This window comes from Stegostoma tigrinum, chromosome 5 (genome assembly GCF_030684315.1).
Source record: "Stegostoma tigrinum isolate sSteTig4 chromosome 5, sSteTig4.hap1, whole genome shotgun sequence".
Lineage (NCBI taxonomy): Eukaryota > Metazoa > Chordata > Chondrichthyes > Orectolobiformes > Stegostomatidae > Stegostoma > Stegostoma tigrinum.
The window spans coordinates 128,065,181-128,085,365 of NC_081358.1; the positions used below are offsets into that span (position 1 = coordinate 128,065,181).

Consider the following 20,185-nt stretch of genomic DNA (forward strand, 5'->3'; position numbering starts at 1 on the left):
CTGATGCTGCCTGGCCTGCTGTGTTCCTCCAGCTCCACGCTGTCTTGCAATGAACTCTTTTAGTCCTTCATCAGGGCAGTTTTTTGTCCATGTCAGCGGGTATCAAAACAGTTTTACTCATTTAGCTTCAGCTCCCTCTTCTCCCAGGCATGGCTCATTGCTTCCAGTTCCTGTAGAGGTTTGTCCTTGTGTTTATTGCAGACAGAGGTATTACACTGGTCCTTTCATATGTAACAGTTTCTCCTTGTTTATTCTTCCAGTTACAATTATTAGAGTTCTGAAGTTTATACTGCCACAGTTTCTGTGGAGAATACATCAGTTAATGATGACTGACCATAAACTGCCAGGCAGGTTGACTGATTGGCCAAGGTAATGCCTTGAGAAATGAATCAGTGAATGGCTGTCACCTGTTTTGTTACTGTAACAGGTACATGTTCTTCCTTTGTGCAATGACCAGGGCTCTATCTGTTCATGTATGTAGCTTCCAGCACAGGCAAGTACTGCCCACTGTGAGCCAGGCTGACAAGCCAAAAATTGGCAGTCATAGTGTTTATTCACATGTTCGAGTTTCCAGCAATGTTGTTCAATTACAGAATCACATCCAATGTTGGACACTGTTGTGATTTTTACCAGTGCGGGCTTATTGGGTGCAGTCAGTGCCTTGCTTGTTGCAAACTGTCAAGAGACATCCTGTTTGACAGGGTGCATCAGTCACTGAGATCTATAGCCTAAATATCCTGCCATCACAGTGGAACTGAAATTCAAATACCACATGACTCATTTGTGTGATAGACAGAACGTCTCTTTGGCAGCATCCTGTTAGTGGTGAGCACCACAAGAATTGCTGCTACAGGGTAGTGGCAGGAAACAGAAATGTCAGCTTTCATGCTGCTTGTCCTGCTGTGTTCATCCAGCTCCACACCTTGTTATCTCAGATTCTCCAGCACCTGCAGTTCCTACTATCTCTAGTGGCAGGAAACAGAAATGTCAGCTTTCATGCTGCTGGGCCTGCTGTGTTCATCCAGCTCCACACCTTGTTATCTCAGATTCTCCAGCATCTGCAGCTCCTACTATCTCTAGTGGCAGGAAACAGAAATGTCAGCTTTCATGCTGCTGGGCCTGCTGTGTTCATCCAGCTCCACACCTTGTTATCTCAGATTCTCCAGCATCTGCAGCTCCTACTATCTCTAGTGGCAGGAAACAGAAATGTCAGCTTTCATGCTGCTGGGCCTGCTGTGTTCATCCAGCTCCACACCTTGTTATCTCAGATTCTCCAGCACCTGCAGTTCCCACTATCTCTAGTGGCAGGAAACAGAAATGTCAGCTTTCATGCTGCTGGGCCTGCTGTGTTCATCCAGCTCCACACCTTGTTATCTCAGATTCTCCAGCATCTGCAGCTCCTACTATCTCTAGTGGCAGGAAACAGAAATGTCAGCTTTCATGCTGCTGGGCCTGCTGTGTTCATCCAGCTCCACACCTTGTTATCTCAGATTCTCCAGCATCTGCAGTTCCCACTATCTCTAGTGGCAGGAAACAGCTAGCTTCACCTGTTGCTCCAGGTTTTCAGAAACATTCCCCTTGCTCTGAGCTAACTGGGCACATTTCATGACCAAGAGTGACCATCTTCGGGCCATTTGTGAATTTTTATGATATACAGTGAGGAGCGATCATATCAGGAAGGCCTGGACTGTTAAAGCTCGGCAGTTAACTGTCAGTCAGCACATAACTGATGCATTCTTCACTGCAAAACGTCAATAAATCAGTGACTACTTGCCAACCCAATCAGCACCTCCCTATCGTACAGTAGAAACAATGTTTTGCCCTTGAATTGGTATTCTTGCGGGATGTCCTGGCAAGTCTGAGAGCAAAAATTTTGAAAGAGAAGATTTGTTTTCAATGATGCTGGATTTGGTACAGCCACACAATTAAAGGTTACAGGCTTGTTGAAGATCAGTAAGCCCCAGGCAATCAGGTTAATCTCAGTGCTGGGAAAACTTGGTGAACTATTAACTCAGGAAAACGTGAACTGATCTGTTCCAGCTAACTTGAGTTTAACTGAATCAGTTGAGTATTTTGATTCTTTTCTCTTTCTAATCAGCCTGTTTAGAGATGTTATTGCACACCCTGGAGCATGTGGGACTTAAACTAAGATCCCTGAGCATTTTGATTCTGTTAGACAACATATGGATTAGGAACATGAGGAGGTCACTCAATCCTGACCACCCCCCCATTCCATAAGGTCATGGCTGATCTGATTATTGCACCTTCCTGCTGAACCCTGGTATCTTTCACCCCTCCCTGCCCTCCCCACTTATTGAGAACCTGCTGAGCTTCACCTTAAAAAGATTCAAACTTTTAGCTTCCACTGGTGTTTGGAGGAAGAGAGTTCCAAAGATTGTTGAGCCACTCCCACTATGAGGTGTTTGTAGTGGTGAACATTGGCCTGGATGACAGGGTCTGGAATTGAGGACTCAGCAACTATACCCTGATACAATGTTGGCAGAGTGGCACCGCACAGAGCAGTTGTGCACCAGTTGGTTATTTGCATGTAGCAGGGTTTCCCAAGATTCAGGAGTGGGACATCCTGATCTGTATAAATGCCCTGCACCTTGGGTATGCAGGACATGATTTCAGGTTGTGGATGGTGTAAAATTTGGAAGTCTGGTTTACTCATCAGGGGTCAGTGACAGTGGCCAAGATCGAAAGGAAAATTCAGCGATTGGACACACAGGTGGCAGGGAAAATTCAACACTTTGAAAGGATAGACATGGATCGACGATAGAAAATATAGCAGACAACGCTTAGAGAGGGTGCAGGAGCTGGGCATATGTCACAGAACATTGAAGGTGGCAAGACAGTGGAGAGAGCAGTTAATAAAGCCTACAGTGTCCTCCACTTTATGAATAAGGCATAGAGTCCAAGAGTGAGGAGTTGATGTTGAACTTGTGTAAGACACTTGTTAGACCTCAGCTGGAGTATTGTGTACATTTGTGGGTGCCACATTACAGGAAAGAGGTGAATGTACTGGTGAGAGTGCACTGTGATTTATAAGTATGGTTTCAGGAATGAGACACTTTGGCGATGTTTGAAGAAGTTGGGATTGGTCCCATTGGAAAGATATTCAAAAATATTACTGGTCTGGTCAGAAACACTACAAAGTACTGGACAAACCCAGCAGGTCTGGCATTGTCTGTGGAGACATTTAGAGTCCTGTGACCTTGAGACAAATTCCCTTCGACAATTCTTCGCGATGCTGCGAAGAAGGGTCACTGGCCTCTAAATTTCACTCAGTTTCCCTCTCCATGGATGCTGCCAGACCTGCTGAGTTTCTCCAAAAGGTTTTGTCCCTGATTTCCAGCACCCACAGTCTTTTTGGTTTATCATTAGGAAGAGACTATTCTCATTGGTGGAAGGACCAAGAATAAGTGGTTGCGGATTTCAGAAAATTAGCAGAAGATCCATTGGCATCAGGAGGGAAAGTCATGTTCCAACACCATGGGGTTAGGGTCTGGAATATACTGTCTGAGTGTGGGTGAGGCAGGTTCACTCGAGGGGCTAGGGTCTGGAATGTACTGTCTGAGAGTGTGGGTGAGGCAGGTTCACTCGAGGGGTTAGGGTCTGGAATGTACAGTCTGAGAGTGTGGGGGGAGGCAGGTTCACTCGAGGGGTTAGGGTCTGGAATGTACTGTCTGAGAGTGTGGGGGAGGGAGGTTCACTCGAGGGGTTAGGGTCTGGAATGTACTGTCTGAGACTGTGGGGGGAGGCAGGTTCACTCGAGGGGTTAGGGTCTGGGATGTACTGTCTGAGAGTGTGGGGGAGGCAGGTTTAGTTGAGCTTTCAAAGGGCAATTTGGAGAAGTTTCTGCAGAGGAAATATTTTGAATTCTGTGGGTGAGATTAACTCATTGAGTAGTCAAAATGACCCAACTGGCGTCTTTCTGTGCTGTAACCTTTCTCTGATTTTCTTGAGCTTGGGGCGACTCTGTGGTTAGCACTGCAGCCTCACAGCGCCAAGGACCTGGATTCAATCCCAACCTTGGAGTGACTGTCTGTGTGGAGTTTGCACATTTTCCCCGTGTCTGCGTGGGTTTCCTCTGGGTGCTCCGGTTACCTCCCACAGTCCAAAGATGTGCAGGCTAGGTGGATTGGTTGTGCTAAATTGCTCATGGTGCTGAGGGTTGTTTAGGTTAGGTGAGTTAGACATGGGAAATTCGGGGAATGGGTCTGGGTGGGATGCTCTGAGGGTCGATGTGGACATGTTGGACTAAAGAACCTGCTTCCATACTGTAGGGATTCTACAATAATTCTATGATAATCTGTGATTGACTCTTGGTTAAGGAAAAGAGGAAAAATAAAGGTCAGGAAGGAGGTCATGATGCTTTAGACTGAGAGTAACCAAAAGCAGGCAACGAGCCCAGAAAGGAAGGAACAAGAAACCACACAGTTTATTCAAGACCTGTATGTCCAAGCTGTGTAAAGTGAACTGCTCTCTGAAGCTGAGATAATAGGAACTGCAGATGCTGGAGAATCCAAGATAACAAAGTGTGGAGCTGGATGAACACAGCAGGCCAAGCAGCACCTTAGGAGCACAAAAGCTGACGTTTCGGGCCTGGACCCTTCATCAGAGAGGGGGATGGGGAGACGATTCTGAAATAAATGAGGAGAGAGGGGGAGGTGGATCGAAGATGGAAACCTATCTTCTCCTCAATCTATCTTCGATCCACCTCCCCCTCTCTCCCTATTTATTTCAGAATTGTCTCCCCATCCCCCTCTTTGATGAAGGGTCCAGGCCCGAAACATCAGCTTTTGTGCTCCTAAGGTGCTGCTTGGCCTGCTGTGTTCATCCAGCTCCACACTTTGCTGTCTGAAGCTGCTGTTCATGAGCGCATTGGTCATTTCTTGGATCCCAGCAGTTGCCTGAAATTCACTTAGAATTCCTTGTGATTGACAAGTCTCTCTGAGTGTCTGTAAGAGCATAAGGAGCAGGAGGAGGCCACTCCACCGTTTGTACTTACTCAATCATGGCCGACCTTCAATTGCAGCACTGTCCAAAGTGGGCATAGAGTGTCAGCAAAGTGACTGAAGTCACAACCAAACACAAAGGCGAGGAGAACTGAGAATGTTCCAGCTGTGCGCAACCTGTAAAACCACAGAGACTCCAGGAATGATTGAGATTTTTAAGCTGAAAAGGAGAGAGAGAGACAGACAGACAGACAAACTCCCCTCTGGGGCTAAAATCCAGGAAGGGTTAAAAAAAACCTTCTCAGTGGTGTTGGCGCATTCATTGTGTGACTGTTTCCAGCAAAGGGAATTGTGATCTGATCCTACTCACCCACTCAGCTGGAGGTGAGGGCTGACCAAGGCCCAGAATCAAACAGGATGCTAACAGTACGGAACTGAGATACAGGTCAGCCAAGATCAAAGTGAATGGTGGAATTGGTCAGATGGGCTGAATGGCCTCTTCCGGTTCCTGGTACACTTGAGAGGAGATTGTTGAAGTCAGGTCGAGAGGGGGCCAGGGATGAATTTGTCAGTCGTTATCTCTTGATAGGAGGGGGCTCACAGTATGTGGGGATTACTGAGAATGAGGATTATTTGTTTGAACAGATCATGACGGACGTGGTTGGGAATCCGGAGGACGAGCGACGGGCTGATTTTTATCAGCAGCCGTGGTCACAGGAAGCTGTCAGCAGATACTTCTACTGCAAGGTAATTCGCCTCGAGGCAGCTTTACCACCTCACTAATCGTCCCCAGCCCTTCCACAATGAAATGAGAGTCAACAGTCAGACCATGAGCTATTGAACCAATGGCTTGATGTCGGAGGGTCAGTGCTGAGGGAGTGGGCACTGTCGGAGGGTCAGTGCTGAGGGAGCGGGCACTGTCGGAGGGTCAGTGCTGAGGGAGCGGGCACTGTCGGAAAGTCAGTGCTGAGGGAGAGGGCACTGTCGGAAGGTCAGTGCTGAGGGAGTGGGCACTGTCGGAGGGTCAGTGCTGAGGGAGCGGGCACTGTCGGAGGGTCAGTGCTGAGGGAGCGGGCACTGTCGGAAGGTCAGTGCTGAGGGAGTGGGCACTGTCGGAGGGTCAGTGCTGAGGGAGAGCCACACTGTCGGAGGTTCAGTGCTGAGGGAGCGCCGCACAGTCGGAGGGTCAGTGCTGAGGGAGCGGGTACTGTCGGACGGTCAGTGTTGAGGGAGCGGGCACTGTCGGAGGGTCAGTGCTGAGGGAGTGGGCACTATCAGAGAGACAGTGCTGAGGGAGTGGGCACTGTTGGAGGGTCAGTGCTGAGGGAGCGGGCACTGTCGGAGGTTCAGTGCTGAGGGAGTGGGCACTGTCGGAAGATCAGTGCTGAGGGTGCGGACACTGTCGGAGGGTCAGTGCTGAGGGAGTGCCACGCTGTCAGAGGGGCAGTGCTGCGGGAGCACCGCACTGTCCGAGGGTCAGTGCTGAGGGAGTGGGCACTGTTGGAGGGTCAGTGCTGAGGGAGCACAGCACTGTCGGTCAGTCAGTGCTGAGGGAGCGGGCACTGTGGGAGGGTCAGTGCTGAGGGCGTGTGCACTGTCGGAGGGTCAGTGCTGAGGGAGCGGGCACTGTCAGAGGTTCAGTGCTGAGGGAGCGCCGCACAGTCGGAGGGTCAGTGCTGAGGGAGCGGGTACTGTCGGACGGTCAGCGTTGAGGGAGCGGGCACTGTCGGAGGGTCAGTGCTAAGGGAGTGCCGCACTGTCGGACGGTCAGTGCTGAGGAAGCGGGCTCTCTCGGACGGTCAGTGCTAAGGGAGTGCCGCACTGTCGGACGGTCAGTGCTGAGGGAGCGGGCACTGTCGGAGGGTCAGTGCTGAGGGAGCGGGCACTGTCGGAGGGTCAGTACTGAGGGAGCGGGCACTGTCGGAGGGTCAGTGCTGAGGGAGCGGGCACTGTCGGAGGGTCAGTGCTGAGGGAGCGGGCACTGTCGGAGGGTCAGTGCTGAGGGAGTGGGCACTGTCGGAGGGTCAGTGCAGAGGGAGCAGGGCACTGTCGGAGGGTCAGTGCTGAGGGAGTGGGCACTGTCGGAGGGTCAGTGCTGAAGGAGCGGGCACTGTCGGAGGGTCAGTGCTGAGGGAGTGGGCACTGTCGGAGGGTCAGTGCAGAGGGGGCAGGGCACTGTCGGAGGGTCAGTGCTGAGGGAGTGGGCACTGTCGGAGGGTCAGTGCAGAGGGAGCAGGGCACTGTCGGAGGGTCAGTGCTGAAGGGAGTGGGCACTGTCGGAGGGTCAGTGCTGAGGAAGCAGGCACTGTCGGAGGGTCAGTGCTGAGGGAGCGGGCACTGTCGGAGGGTCAGTGCTGAGGGAGCGCTGCACTGTCGGAGGGTCAGTGCTGAGGGAGTGGGCAGTGTCGGAGGGTCAATGCTGAGGGAGGGGCACTGTCGGAGGATAGGGTGCTGAGGGAGTGCCACGCTGTTGGATGGTCAGTGCTGAGGGAGCAGGCACCGTTGGAAGGTCAGTGCTGAGGGACTGCCACACTGTCGGAGGGTCAGTGCTGAGGGAGCAGGCACTGTCGGAGGGTCAGTGCAGAGGGAGCGCCACACTGTCGGAAGGTCAGTGCTGAGCGAGAGGGCTCTGTCGGAGGGTCAGTGCTGAGGGAGTGGGCACTATCAGAGAGACAGTGCTGAGGGAGTGGGCTCTGTCGGACGGTCAGTGCTGAGGGAGTGGGCACTATCAGAGAGACAGTGCTGAGTGAGTGGGCACTGTCGGAGGGTCAGTGCTGAGGGAGTGGGGTCAGTCGGAGGGTCAGTGCTGAGGGAGTGGGCACTATCAGAGAGACAGTGCTGAGGGAGTGGGCACTGTCGGACGGTCAGTGCTGAGGGAGTGGGCACTGTTGGAGGGTCAGTGCTGAGGGACTGCCACACTGTCGGAGGGTCAATGCTGAGGGAGCGGTCACTGTCAGAGGGTCAGTGCTGCAGGAGTGCCACACTGTCGGAGGGTCAGTGCTGAGGGAGCACCACACTGTCGGAGGGTCAGTGCTGAGGGAGCAGGCACTGTCGGAGGGTCAGTGCAGAGGGAGCGCCGCACTGTCGGAGGGTCAGTGCTGAGCGAGAGGGCTCTGTCGGAGGGTCAGTGCTGAGGGAGTGGGCACTATCAGAGAGACAGTGCTGAGGGAGTGGGCTCTGTCGGACGGTCAGTGCTGAGGGAGTGGGCACTATCAGAGAGACAGTGCTGAGGGAGTGGGCACTGTCGGAGGGTCAGTGCTGAGGGAGTGGGGTCAGTCGGAGGGTCAGCGTTGAGGGAGCGGGCACTGTCGGAGGGTCAGTGCTAAGGGAGTGCCGCACTGTCGGACGGTCAGTGCTGAGGAAGCGGGCTCTCTCGGACGGTCAGTGCTAAGGGAGTGCCGCACTGTCGGACGGTCAGTGCTGAGGGAGCGGGCACTGTCGGAGGGTCAGTACTGAGGGAGCGGGCACTGTCGGAGGGTCAGTGCTGAGGGAGCGGGCACTGTCGGAGGGTCAGTGCTGAGGGAGCGGGCACTGTTGGAAGGTCAGTGCTGAGGGAGCGGGCACTGTCGGAGGGTCAGTGCTGAGGGAGCGGGCACTGTCGGAGGGTCAGTGCTGAGGGAGAGTGCACTGTCGGAGGGTCATTGCTAAGGGAGCGGGCACTGTCGGAGGGTCAGTGCTAAGGGAGTGTGCACTGTCGGAGGGTCATTGCTGAGGGAGCGGGCACTGTCGGAGGGTCAGTGCTAAGGGAGTGTGCACTGTCGGAGGGTCATTGCTGAGGGAGCGGGCACTGTCGGAGGGTCAGTGCTGAGGGAGCGCCGCACTGTGGGAGGGGCAGTGCTGAGGGAGTGGGCACTGTTGGACGGTCAGTGCTGAGGGAGCGGGCACTGTCGGAGGGTCAGTGCTGAGGGAGTGTGCACTGTCGGAGGGTCATTGCTGAGGGAGCGGGCACTGTCGGAGGGTCAGTGCTGAGGGAGTGGGCACTGTTGGAGGGTCAGTGCTGAGGGAGCGAGTACTGTCGGACGGTCAAGAGGGAGCGCCGCACTGTCGGAGGGTCAGTGCTGAGGGAGCGCCGCACTGTCGGAGGGTCAGTGCTGAGGGAGCGCCGCACTGTCGGAGGGTCAGTGCTGAGGGAGTGCCGCACTGTTGGAGGGTCCGTGCTGAGGGATTGGGCACTGTCGGAGGGTCAGTGCTGAGGGAGCAGGCACTGAGGGAGCACAGCACTGTCGGACGGTCAGTGCTGAGAGAGCGGGCACTGTTGGAGGGTCATTGCTAGGGAGTGGGCACTGTCCAAGGGTCAGTCCGGAGAGAGCGGGCACTGTCGGAGGGTCATTGCTGAGGGAGCGGGCACTGTCGGAGGGTCAGTGCTGAGGGAGCGCCGCACTGTTGGAGGGGCAGTGCTGAGGGAGTGGGCACTGTCGGAGGGTCAGTGCTGAAGGAGCGGGCACTGTCGGAGGGTCAGTGCTGAGGGAGTGGGCACTGTCGGAGGGTCAGTGCAGAGGGGGCAGGGCACTGTCGGAGGGTCAGTGCTGAGGGAGTGGGCACTGTCGGAGGGTCAGTGCAGAGGGAGCAGGGCACTGTCGGAGGGTCAGTGCTGAAGGGAGTGGGCACTGTCGGAGGGTCAGTGCTGAGGAAGCAGGCACTGTCGGAGGGTCAGTGCTGAGGGAGCGGGCACTGTCGGAGGGTCAGTGCTGAGGGAGCGCTGCACTGTCGGAGGGTCAGTGCTGAGGGAGTGGGCAGTGTCGGAGGGTCAATGCTGAGGGAGGGGCACTGTCGGAGGATAGGGTGCTGAGGGAGTGCCACGCTGTTGGATGGTCAGTGCTGAGGGAGCAGGCACCGTTGGAAGGTCAGTGCTGAGGGACTGCCACACTGTCGGAGGGTCAGTGCTGAGGGAGCAGGCACTGTCGGAGGGTCAGTGCAGAGGGAGCGCCACACTGTCGGAAGGTCAGTGCTGAGCGAGAGGGCTCTGTCGGAGGGTCAGTGCTGAGGGAGTGGGCACTATCAGAGAGACAGTGCTGAGGGAGTGGGCTCTGTCGGACGGTCAGTGCTGAGGGAGTGGGCACTATCAGAGAGACAGTGCTGAGTGAGTGGGCACTGTCGGAGGGTCAGTGCTGAGGGAGTGGGGTCAGTCGGAGGGTCAGTGCTGAGGGAGTGGGCACTATCAGAGAGACAGTGCTGAGGGAGTGGGCACTGTCGGACGGTCAGTGCTGAGGGAGTGGGCACTGTTGGAGGGTCAGTGCTGAGGGACTGCCACACTGTCGGAGGGTCAATGCTGAGGGAGCGGTCACTGTCAGAGGGTCAGTGCTGCAGGAGTGCCACACTGTCGGAGGGTCAGTGCTGAGGGAGCACCACACTGTCGGAGGGTCAGTGCTGAGGGAGCAGGCACTGTCGGAGGGTCAGTGCAGAGGGAGCGCCGCACTGTCGGAGGGTCAGTGCTGAGCGAGAGGGCTCTGTCGGAGGGTCAGTGCTGAGGGAGTGGGCACTATCAGAGAGACAGTGCTGAGGGAGTGGGCTCTGTCGGACGGTCAGTGCTGAGGGAGTGGGCACTATCAGAGAGACAGTGCTGAGGGAGTGGGCACTGTCGGAGGGTCAGTGCTGAGGGAGTGGGGTCAGTCGGAGGGTCAGCGTTGAGGGAGCGGGCACTGTCGGAGGGTCAGTGCTAAGGGAGTGCCGCACTGTCGGACGGTCAGTGCTGAGGAAGCGGGCTCTCTCGGACGGTCAGTGCTAAGGGAGTGCCGCACTGTCGGACGGTCAGTGCTGAGGGAGCGGGCACTGTCGGAGGGTCAGTACTGAGGGAGCGGGCACTGTCGGAGGGTCAGTGCTGAGGGAGCGGGCACTGTCGGAGGGTCAGTGCTGAGGGAGCGGGCACTGTTGGAAGGTCAGTGCTGAGGGAGCGGGCACTGTCGGAGGGTCAGTGCTGAGGGAGCGGGCACTGTCGGAGGGTCAGTGCTGAGGGAGAGTGCACTGTCGGAGGGTCATTGCTAAGGGAGCGGGCACTGTCGGAGGGTCAGTGCTAAGGGAGTGTGCACTGTCGGAGGGTCATTGCTGAGGGAGCGGGCACTGTCGGAGGGTCAGTGCTAAGGGAGTGTGCACTGTCGGAGGGTCATTGCTGAGGGAGCGGGCACTGTCGGAGGGTCAGTGCTGAGGGAGCGCCGCACTGTGGGAGGGGCAGTGCTGAGGGAGTGGGCACTGTTGGACGGTCAGTGCTGAGGGAGCGGGCACTGTCGGAGGGTCAGTGCTGAGGGAGTGTGCACTGTCGGAGGGTCATTGCTGAGGGAGCGGGCACTGTCGGAGGGTCAGTGCTGAGGGAGTGGGCACTGTTGGAGGGTCAGTGCTGAGGGAGCGAGTACTGTCGGACGGTCAAGAGGGAGCGCCGCACTGTCGGAGGGTCAGTGCTGAGGGAGCGCCGCACTGTCGGAGGGTCAGTGCTGAGGGAGCGCCGCACTGTCGGAGGGTCAGTGCTGAGGGAGTGCCGCACTGTTGGAGGGTCCGTGCTGAGGGATTGGGCACTGTCGGAGGGTCAGTGCTGAGGGAGCAGGCACTGAGGGAGCACAGCACTGTCGGACGGTCAGTGCTGAGAGAGCGGGCACTGTTGGAGGGTCATTGCTAGGGAGTGGGCACTGTCCAAGGGTCAGTCCGGAGAGAGCGGGCACTGTCGGAGGGTCATTGCTGAGGGAGCGGGCACTGTCGGAGGGTCAGTGCTGAGGGAGCGCCGCACTGTTGGAGGGGCAGTGCTGAGGGAGTGGGCACTGTTGGAGGGTCAGTGCTGAAGGGAGTGGGCACTGTCGGAGGGTCAGTGCTGAGGGAGCAGGCACTGAGGGAGCACAGCACTGTCGGACAGTCAGTGCTGAGGGAGCGGGCACTATCGGAGGGTCATTGCTGAGGGAGCGGGCACTGTCGGAGGGTCAGTGCTGAGGGAGTGGGCACTGTCGGAGGGTCAGTGCAGAGGGAGCAGGGCACTGTTGGAGGGTCAGTGCTGAGGGAGTGGGCACTGTCGGAGGGTCAGTGCTGAAGGGAGTGGGCACTGTCGGAGGGTCAGTGCTGAGGAAGCAGGCACTGTCGGAGGGTCAGTGCTGAGGGAGCGGGCTCTGTCGGAGGGTCAGTGCTGAGGGAGCGGGCACTGTCGCAAGGTCAGTGCTGAGGGAGTGGGCACTGTCGGAGGGTCAGTGCTGAGGGAGTGGGCACTGTCGGAGGGTCAGTGCTGAGGGAGTGGGCAGTGTCGGAGGGTCAATGCTGAGGGAGGGGCACTGTCGGAGGATAGGGTGCTGAGGGAGTGCCACGCTGTTGGATGGTCAGTGCTGAGGGAGTGCCACACTGTCGGAGGGTCAGTGCTGAGGGAGCAGTCACTGTCGGATGGTCAGGCTGAGGGAGCGCCACACTGTCGGAGGGTCAGTGCTGAGGGAGCAGGCACTGTCGGAGGGTCAGTGCTGAGGAAGTGCCACACTGTCGGAGGGTCAGTGCTGAGGGAGTGCCGCACTGTCGGAGGGTCAGTGCTGAGGAAGTGCCACACTGTCGGAGGGTCAGTGCTGAGGGAGTGCCGCACTGTTGGAGGGTCCGTGCTGAGGGAGCAGGCACTGTCAGACGGTCAGTGCTGAGGGAGTGGGCACTGTTGGAGGGTCAGTGCTGTGGGAGCGCCGCACTGTTGGAGGGTCAGTGCTGTGGGAGTGGCTCTGTCGGAGGGTCAGTGCTCAGGGAGTGGGCACTGTTGGAGGGTCAGTGCAGATCGAGCGCCGCACTGTCTGAGGGTCAGTGCTGAGGAAGCGTCACACTGTCGGAGGGTCAGTGCTGAGGAAGCATTGCACTGTTGGAGGGTCAGTGCTGAGGGATGGCCGCACTGTTGGAGGGTCAGTGCTGAGGGCGCGGACACTGTCGGAGGGTCAGTGCTGATGGAGTTGGCACTGTCGGAGGTTCAGTGCTGAGGAAGCGGGCACTGTCGGAGGATCAGTGCTGTGGGAGCGCTGCACTGTCAGAGGGGCAGTGCTGAGGGAGCGCCTCACTATCGAAGGGTCAGTGCTGAGGGAGTGGGCTCTGTCGGAGGTCTGTGCTCAGGGTGTGAGCACTGTTGGAGGGTCAGTGCTGAGGGAGCTCAGCACTGTCGGACAGTCAGTGCTGAGGAAGTGGGCACTGTTATATGGTCAGTGCTGTGGGAGTGGGCTCTGTCGGAGGGTCAGTGCTGAGGGAGTGGGCACTATCAGAGAGACAGTGCTGAGGGAGTGGGCTCTGTCGGACGGTCAGTGCTGAGGAAGCGGGCTCTCTCGGACGGTCAGTGCTAAGGGAGTGCCGCACTGTCGGACGGTCAGTGCTGAGGGAGCGGGCACTGTCGGAGGGTCAGTACTGAGGGAGCGGGCACTGTCGGAGGGTCAGTGCTGAGGGAGCGGGCACTGTCGGAGGGTCAGTGCTGAGGGAGCGGGCACTGTTGGAAGGTCAGTGCTGAGGGAGCGGGCACTGTCGGAGGGTCAGTGCTGAGGGAGCGGGCACTGTCGGAGGGTCAGTGCTGAGGGAGAGTGCACTGTCGGAGGGTCATTGCTAAGGGAGCGGGCACTGTCGGAGGGTCAGTGCTAAGGGAGTGTGCACTGTCGGAGGGTCATTGCTGAGGGAGCGGGCACTGTCGGAGGGTCAGTGCTAAGGGAGTGTGCACTGTCGGAGGGTCATTGCTGAGGGAGCGGGCACTGTCGGAGGGTCAGTGCTGAGGGAGCGCCGCACTGTGGGAGGGGCAGTGCTGAGGGAGTGGGCACTGTTGGACGGTCAGTGCTGAGGGAGCGGGCACTGTCGGAGGGTCAGTGCTGAGGGAGTGTGCACTGTCGGAGGGTCATTGCTGAGGGAGCGGGCACTGTCGGAGGGTCAGTGCTGAGGGAGTGGGCACTGTTGGAGGGTCAGTGCTGAGGGAGCGAGTACTGTCGGACGGTCAAGAGGGAGCGCCGCACTGTCGGAGGGTCAGTGCTGAGGGAGCGCCGCACTGTCGGAGGGTCAGTGCTGAGGGAGCGCCGCACTGTCGGAGGGTCAGTGCTGAGGGAGTGCCGCACTGTTGGAGGGTCCGTGCTGAGGGATTGGGCACTGTCGGAGGGTCAGTGCTGAGGGAGCAGGCACTGAGGGAGCACAGCACTGTCGGACGGTCAGTGCTGAGAGAGCGGGCACTGTTGGAGGGTCATTGCTAGGGAGTGGGCACTGTCCAAGGGTCAGTCCGGAGAGAGCGGGCACTGTCGGAGGGTCATTGCTGAGGGAGCGGGCACTGTCGGAGGGTCAGTGCTGAGGGAGCGCCGCACTGTTGGAGGGGCAGTGCTGAGGGAGTGGGCACTGTTGGAGGGTCAGTGCTGAAGGGAGTGGGCACTGTCGGAGGGTCAGTGCTGAGGGAGCAGGCACTGAGGGAGCACAGCACTGTCGGACAGTCAGTGCTGAGGGAGCGGGCACTATCGGAGGGTCATTGCTGAGGGAGCGGGCACTGTCGGAGGGTCAGTGCAGAGGGAGCAGGGCACTGTTGGAGGGTCAGTGCTGAGGGAGTGGGCACTGTCGGAGGGTCAGTGCTGAAGGGAGTGGGCACTGTCGGAGGGTCAGTGCTGAGGAAGCAGGCACTGTCGGAGGGTCAGTGCTGAGGGAGCGGGCTCTGTCGGAGGGTCAGTGCTGAGGGAGCGGGCACTGTCGCAAGGTCAGTGCTGAGGGAGTGGGCACTGTCGGAGGGTCAGTGCTGAGGGAGTGGGCACTGTCGGAGGGTCAGTGCTGAGGGAGTGGGCAGTGTCGGAGGGTCATTGCTGAGGGAGGGGCACTGTCGGAGGATAGGGTGCTGAGGGAGTGCCACGCTGTTGGATGGTCAGTGCTGAGGGAGTGCCACACTGTCGGAGGGTCAGTGCTGAGGGAGCAGTCACTGTCGGATGGTCAGGCTGAGGGAGCGCCACACTGTCGGAGGGTCAGTGCTGAGGGAGCAGGCACTGTCGGAGGGTCAGTGCTGAGGAAGTGCCACACTGTCGGAGGGTCAGTGCTGAGGGAGTGCCGCACTGTCGGAGGGTCAGTGCTGAGGAAGTGCCACACTGTCGGAGGGTCAGTGCTGAGGGAGTGCCGCACTGTTGGAGGGTCCGTGCTGAGGGAGCAGGCACTGTCAGACGGTCAGTGCTGAGGGAGTGGGCACTGTTGGAGGGTCAGTGCTGTGGGAGCGCCGCACTGTTGGAGGGTCAGTGCTGTGGGAGTGGCTCTGTCGGAGGGTCAGTGCTCAGGGAGTGGGCACTGTTGGAGGGTCAGTGCAGATCGAGCGCCGCACTGTCTGAGGGTCAGTGCTGAGGAAGCGTCACACTGTCGGAGGGTCAGTGCTGAGGAAGCATTGCACTGTTGGAGGGTCAGTGCTGAGGGATGGCCGCACTGTTGGAGGGTCAGTGCTGAGGGCGCGGACACTGTCGGAGGGTCAGTGCTGATGGAGTTGGCACTGTCGGAGGTTCAGTGCTGAGGAAGCGGGCACTGTCGGAGGATCAGTGCTGTGGGAGCGCTGCACTGTCAGAGGGGCAGTGCTGAGGGAGCGCCTCACTATCGAAGGGTCAGTGCTGAGGGAGTGGGCTCTGTCGGAGGTCTGTGCTCAGGGTGTGAGCACTGTTGGAGGGTCAGTGCTGAGGGAGCTCAGCACTGTCGGACAGTCAGTGCTGAGGAAGTGGGCACTGTTATATGGTCAGTGCTGTGGGAGTGGGCTCTGTCGGAGGGTCAGTGCTGAGGGAGTGGGCACTATCAGAGAGACAGTGCTGAGGGAGCGGGCACTGTTGGAGGATCAGTGCTGAGGGAGTGCCGCACTGTCGGAGGGTCCGTGCTGAGGGATTGGGCACTGTCAGAGGGTCAGTGCTGAGAGAGCGGGCACTGTTGGAGGTTCAGTGCTGAGGGAGCGGGCACTGTCGGAGGTTCAGTGCTGAGGGAGCGCCGCAGTGTTATGATCGATCATGTCCAATGTCTACAATCACAATGATTAGGAGCAGGAGGTGGCCACTCTGCCGTTTCAGCCTGCAGCTCAATTAAGTGTAATCCCACACTGATCCGATGAATCTCCGTTCCATTTTGCTGTTTGTCCTGCATTAACCTTTCACTCCCTTGTCCTCCTGAGGGATCAGACTGCGAGGGGATTGTGGGGGAGGCTGAACCAAAGGGTCTTCCCATTTAACGCCTTTGAGGAGGAGGAATTTCATCTCTCAGAGAGTTATCACAGATCAGACCGCAGTCCCCCAGAGAGAGGACAGGGTGGCTCACTCAACGGTTTGGAGGCTGAGTGATGGAATTGTGAGAAGGTGAGCTCTCACTCTCCTCAGCTCCAATGAGATCTCCCCAGCACCAATATCAAATACCAGCACGTTATCTCACTGATTGTGCAGAGCAAGATCCCACAGTAATACGCTGATGTCATTCTTATGATGCCCTCACTCACTCCATTGGTTGTGCCTGTGATAGGCGCTAGAGAAATGCAAGTTCTGTCATTTTCTAATGAGTCTTTATTTCCTTATTCAGATACAACAGCGGAGACAGGAACTGGAGCAAGCCATGGGAGTGCGCAACACCTAAATCAATCCCTCGGACAATCATCATCACTGGAATAGACACCACACTGCCTCCCAGGACACCTACAAACAGGAACCAGCCTCTGTTGCTGGCCTCTTCCCAATTGCTTGCCGTGTAGTTTGGATCTTGCACCTTCTCTTCCTTACAGCAGCCCCCCCTCCTCCCCCCCCCACAAACACACACACACATACACACACACACATACACACACACACACACACACACAAACACTCTCTCTCACACACACACACACACACACACACACACAAACACTCTCTCTCACACACACACACACACACACACACAAACACTCTCTCTCTCTCACACACACACACACACACACACACACACACTCTCTCTCTTTCTCTCTCGCACACACACACACAGTCTCTCACACACATGCAATCTCTCCCAGACACACACAAATACACACACTCTCTTTCACCACACACTCACATACACACACACACTCACTCACACACACTCTCACATACTGTGTAAAGAACTTTCCACGCATATCTCCCTTAAACTTTTCCCCTCTCATCTTGAAATCGTGACCCCTAGTAATTGAGTCCCCCACTCTGTAAAAAAGCTTCTTGCTATCCACCCTGTCTATACCCCTCATGATTTTGTAGACCTCAATCAGGTCTCCCCTCAATCTCTGTCTTTCTAATGTAAGTAATCCTAATCTACTCAACCTTTCTTCATAGATAGCGCCCTCCGTACCAGGCAACATCCTGGTAAACCTCCTCTGCATCCTCTCCAAAGCATCCACATCCTTTTGGTAATGTGGCGACCAGAACTGTGCACAGTACTCCAAATGTGGTCCTATACAACTGTAACATGACCTGCCAACTCTTGTACTCAATACCCCGTCTGATGAATGAAAGCATGCCATATGCCTTCTTGACCACTCTATCGACCTGCATTGCCACCTTCAGGGTACAGTGGACCTGAACACCCAGAACTCTCCGTGCAATTTTCTCCCACGGCTTTTTCATTTACCATACAGTTCACTCTTAAATTGGATCTTCCAAAATGCATCACCTCACATTTGCCTGGAATGAACTCCATCTGCCATTTCACCGCCCAGCTCTCCAATGTATCTGTATTCTGCCGCATTCTACGAGCGCCCCCTTTACTATCTGCTACTCCACCAATCCTAGTGTCATCTGCCAACTTTCTCGCACACACACACACACACACACACACACACACACACAATCTCTCCCCCTCTCTGTTTCTCTCACACTCACACTGTCTCTTCACCTCACCCCCACACATACATACATATTCTATCTTCCCCACCCCCACCTACACACTGCCCTGTTGCGTGCGCGCGTGTGCACGCACACACCCACACACACACACACACACACACAGTAGCGGAGGAGAGCTGGCTCTCTCACTGCATCCAAATGAAGCCGGCCAATCACAGGGCACTGTCACTGGAGCCAACAATTCAGGACCAATGGGTCTGCCATGGTTATCGCTAGCACCCACCCCTATAGCCCCAGCCCTCCCCCTGCTCCTTGTCCCCCTCTCCATCCCTATTTCCCCTCTCCCTTTCAGTGTTCCTCAGAGACTCAGCTACAGCCATTCACACCATGAACATACAGTGGTCGGATTGTTTGTGCCTGAGCCAGAGACGGGGTCAGAGCAATCTGAGCTCTGGGAATTAATAAGCTCGCTCCAAGAGGCCACACAATCACTAAAATGTGAAATATTCTTTGATTCATTCATGGGATGTAGTTGTTGCTGGCTGGGCCCAGCATTTATTGCCCAATCCCTAGTTTTCCCCTTGAGAAGGTGGGGGTGAGCTGCCTTCATGAACCGCTGCAGTCCATGTGTTGTAGCTAGACCCACAATGTTATTAGGGAAGGAATTCCAGGATTGTGACCCAGAGACAGTGAAGAACAGCAATATATTTCCAGGTCAGGATGGTGAGTGGCCTGGAGTGGAACTTGCAGGGGGTGGTGTTCCCATTCATCTGTTGTCCTTGTCCTTCTAGATGGGAGTGACCAGGGGGTTTGGAAGGTGCTGTTGGAGGAGCCTGGATAAACTCCTGCAGTGCATCCTGTAGACACTGTCTGCTACTGAGCGTCGGTGGTGGAGGGAGTGTAGATGGTAGATGCTCTTTCCTTCACTTCATGTAAGGGAATATTTGCTGTGACTATCAACAAGTTCATTATCATGGGATCATGTGACCACAAGGACAGGGAAAAACTAGGATCACCCATAAAGTCCTAAAAAGGTACAGCACAGAAACAGACCCTTCAGTCCCACTCACCCACGCTGAATAGAGATCGTAAATTAATCCAGTCCCATTTGCCAGCATTTCACCCACATCCCTCTAAACCCCTCCTATTGATACACCCGTCCAGATGCCTTTTAAATGTTGTAATTGTACCAGTCCCCACCACTTCCTCTGGCAGCTCATTCCTTACATGCACCACCCTCTGCGGGAAAAAGTTGCTCCTTCGGTCCCTTTTAAATCTTTCCCTTCTCACTTTAAACCTATGCCATCTAGTTTTGGACACCCCTACCCCAGGTAAAAGACCTTGTCTATTTACCCTATCTATCCTCTACAAGGTCACCTCTGTAAGGATGCTCCAGGAAAAAACAGCCCCAATTCGGTCTCTCCCTATTGCTCAAACTCTCCATCGCTGGCAATGTTCTTGTAAATATTTTCTGAACCCTTCAAGTTTAACAACATCTTTCCTACTGCATGGAGACCAGAGTTGAACCTAGACCTTTTCATGCAGGAGTTTCCGTAGCAATGACAACTGTTATGAGGGAAGAAGTAAAGGCATATTGTTCAGGATCGATGTCAAACCCCATGCTGTCCGTGTCCTGGGAGTGTTTGATGAGGACGATGTTGAGAAAGTTTTACTTTCAGTTAAAAGAGCAGAAGGAACTTAGCTTTGTATTTAATAGAGGGAGATTCACTTTTGGTTTGGAAAAGTAAATGACGTTTTACTTTCAGTTTAGTAGAGCAGGGGGAGCTGATTGTGATAGCTATTTGCTGAGGACGCCATAGCTGTCTCTGCACAGTGTATAAGACCTGAGCCCTGCTGGACCAGAATCCAACCTCTCAGTGACAGGCTTGTTGCTGTGGTCAACATGAGTAAATATCGCTCATGCATGGGGCAACATTAAGAGGAGATGTCTCAAGTCTTTTGCAGAGATTGGAACCCTGGGCCCTGGCTGTGTTTAAGCAGCATTGCAGTGAAACATTCCCTCACATCAACTGTTAGAGCCTGAGGCTTGATGTTATTGTAGCTTTGCCTCATTCTTTATTGGAACTAACTCTTGAAACATCTGTGAACTTTGGGAGTGACAGTAAGTGAGCTGAGGCTGCTTTAGTTCAGCTTCCTGCTGGGGTCTTGTTGCACTGACACCAGTGGGTGTTCTTTCCAAGTGACTCCATTCTAGTTTATAGCTCTCACACCATCCCAGCAGTGCTCACTGCAGTCATGGACTGCAGCAGGTTCAGGAAAGCAACTTAACACCATCTAGGGTAGGACAGCTAGAGACAGGTAATCCAGGAACCCTGCCATAAAAACATCCTCCACCCCACCCCAGGTCCCCAAACCCAGTCTGTGATTTCCAGCAGAGTCTGTAGAAACAATTTTTAATGTCCTCATGACATGTAGTAATCAATAAATCCCACAACACAAACACTCTCCCTGCTGCCTTGAAGAGGT

At 55.7% G+C, this 20,185-nt stretch overlaps 1 protein-coding gene across 5 annotated transcripts in view; it reads left to right on the forward strand.

Annotated features, from left to right (window-relative positions):
• Window positions 1-17,841, forward strand: part of smarcd3a (SWI/SNF related, matrix associated, actin dependent regulator of chromatin, subfamily d, member 3a) — a 149,141-nt gene extending 131,300 nt beyond the window's left edge. For all 5 annotated transcript variants that reach the window (XM_059646287.1, XM_059646284.1, XM_059646285.1 and 2 more), the window contains exons 12-13: window positions 5,607-5,708; window positions 16,428-17,841. In XM_059646287.1, coding sequence (XP_059502270.1) covers window positions 5,607-5,708; window positions 16,428-16,481 — 156 coding nt within the window. In that variant the 3' untranslated portion in view covers window positions 16,482-17,841. The remainder of the gene's footprint in view (window positions 1-5,606; window positions 5,709-16,427) is intronic.
• The last annotated feature ends 2,344 nt before the right edge of the window (window positions 17,842-20,185 follow it).